This window comes from Echinops telfairi, unplaced genomic scaffold, assembly GCF_000313985.2.
Source record: "Echinops telfairi isolate 266 unplaced genomic scaffold, ASM31398v2 ScPeMD7_2010;HRSCAF=2546, whole genome shotgun sequence".
NCBI classification, from domain to species: domain Eukaryota; kingdom Metazoa; phylum Chordata; class Mammalia; order Afrosoricida; family Tenrecidae; genus Echinops; species Echinops telfairi.
In genome coordinates this window covers 17,716,274-17,717,489 of record NW_022105908.1, presented here as the reverse complement: position 1 = coordinate 17,717,489, position 1,216 = coordinate 17,716,274, and the positions used below count along the sequence as shown (strand labels likewise).

The 1,216-nt window shown below is 54.6% G+C and overlaps 1 protein-coding gene across 1 annotated transcript in view; it reads left to right on the top strand.

Annotated features, from left to right (window-relative positions):
* Window positions 1–358: 358 nt before the first annotated feature.
* Window positions 359–1,216, top strand: part of USP43 (ubiquitin specific peptidase 43) — a 67,919-nt gene continuing 67,061 nt past the window's right edge. Inside the window, exon 1 of the mRNA XM_045293309.1 lies at window positions 359–372. Coding sequence (XP_045149244.1) covers window positions 359–372 — 14 coding nt within the window. The remainder of the gene's footprint in view (window positions 373–1,216) is intronic.

Below are 1,216 nucleotides of genomic sequence, written 5' to 3'. Positions count from 1 at the left end.
CACCCCTCCCTGCCCTTGGATAGATCACAATGGACTAGTCCAGTGGTTCTCGACTTTTCTAATGCTGCCACCCTTTCATACAGTTCCTCGTGTTGTGCTGACCCCCCCAACCATAAATTATTTTCATTGCTACTTCATCACTGTAATTTTGCTACTGTGATGAATCAGGCAACCACAGTGAAAGGATCATTCTGGCCCCCAAAGGGTCCTGACCCACAGGTTGAGAACCACTGGTCTAGTCACTGGGTAGCCATGGGGCTGCAGCATTTTGGGCCTGCCTGCACGGGGCCCCGCTGTGGCCCACAGGAATGGATGGGCTCCACACACCGTTTAAAGGCAGAGCCAACGAGACTTCGTAATGGGTTCAGGAGTGTGAGGCAATGGCACTACGGAGAGTCCAGGAAGAACCCGGGTGATACCTGGATTTTCCTAGAATTCCAACTGGTGACTTCTTGGAAGGAAAGCTCTGTGTGCACGCTAGCAGGCACCTGGCTAAGGGTGGGGGTGGGGAGGCCCCCTCAGGAAGTGCCAGTTGAGCGAGTCAGATTTTCAGGAGGATGAGTGGGAGCCCCAGTGGTGTAGTGCTTCCCTGTAGGGCTGTGACCCACATGGTCGGCAGTTCAAAAGTACCAGCAGCTCCTGGGGGACGGGGCGAGACGGGGTTTTCCAGGAGACTCATAGGGGACAGTTGTGGGTCCGTGAGATGTTCCTCTGCAGGACGGCCCAGTGATGGTTATAAACACCTGCTTCGTACCTGACAGTCTTTAGTGGAGGACAAAGGAAGTCAGGGCTGCCCGGCTAGGTTGGAGCTTTTCAAGTCTGACAAGTGACGTCTGCAGTGGCCACTGGGGGCCGGCTCCACGCTGGTGCCCATGCCTGGTGGTCCCTGCTGCTTCACCCACTCTTCTGTTCCCTCCCCCTCCATTGGGGTTTGGGGATGGGGGCGGTGTGCAGACTAATTCCTCTGGCTGGTGAGCAGGTTGTTTGCCCTTTGGGCAGCCTAAGCAAGAGTTGCCCGATGCTCTTCGCCCAGGGCAAAGTTGCAGTGTGTCTAGTCCTCTGTCCTCCTTCTCAGACCTCCTTCCCACTTTCACCTGCACGGGAGGCGATTGGAGCTGTGGGGAGGCCAGTCCTCAAAGTGACAGCTTTACTTTTTACAACTTTTTTTTTAATCGTTTTATTAGGGCCTCATACAACTCTTATCACAATCCATACA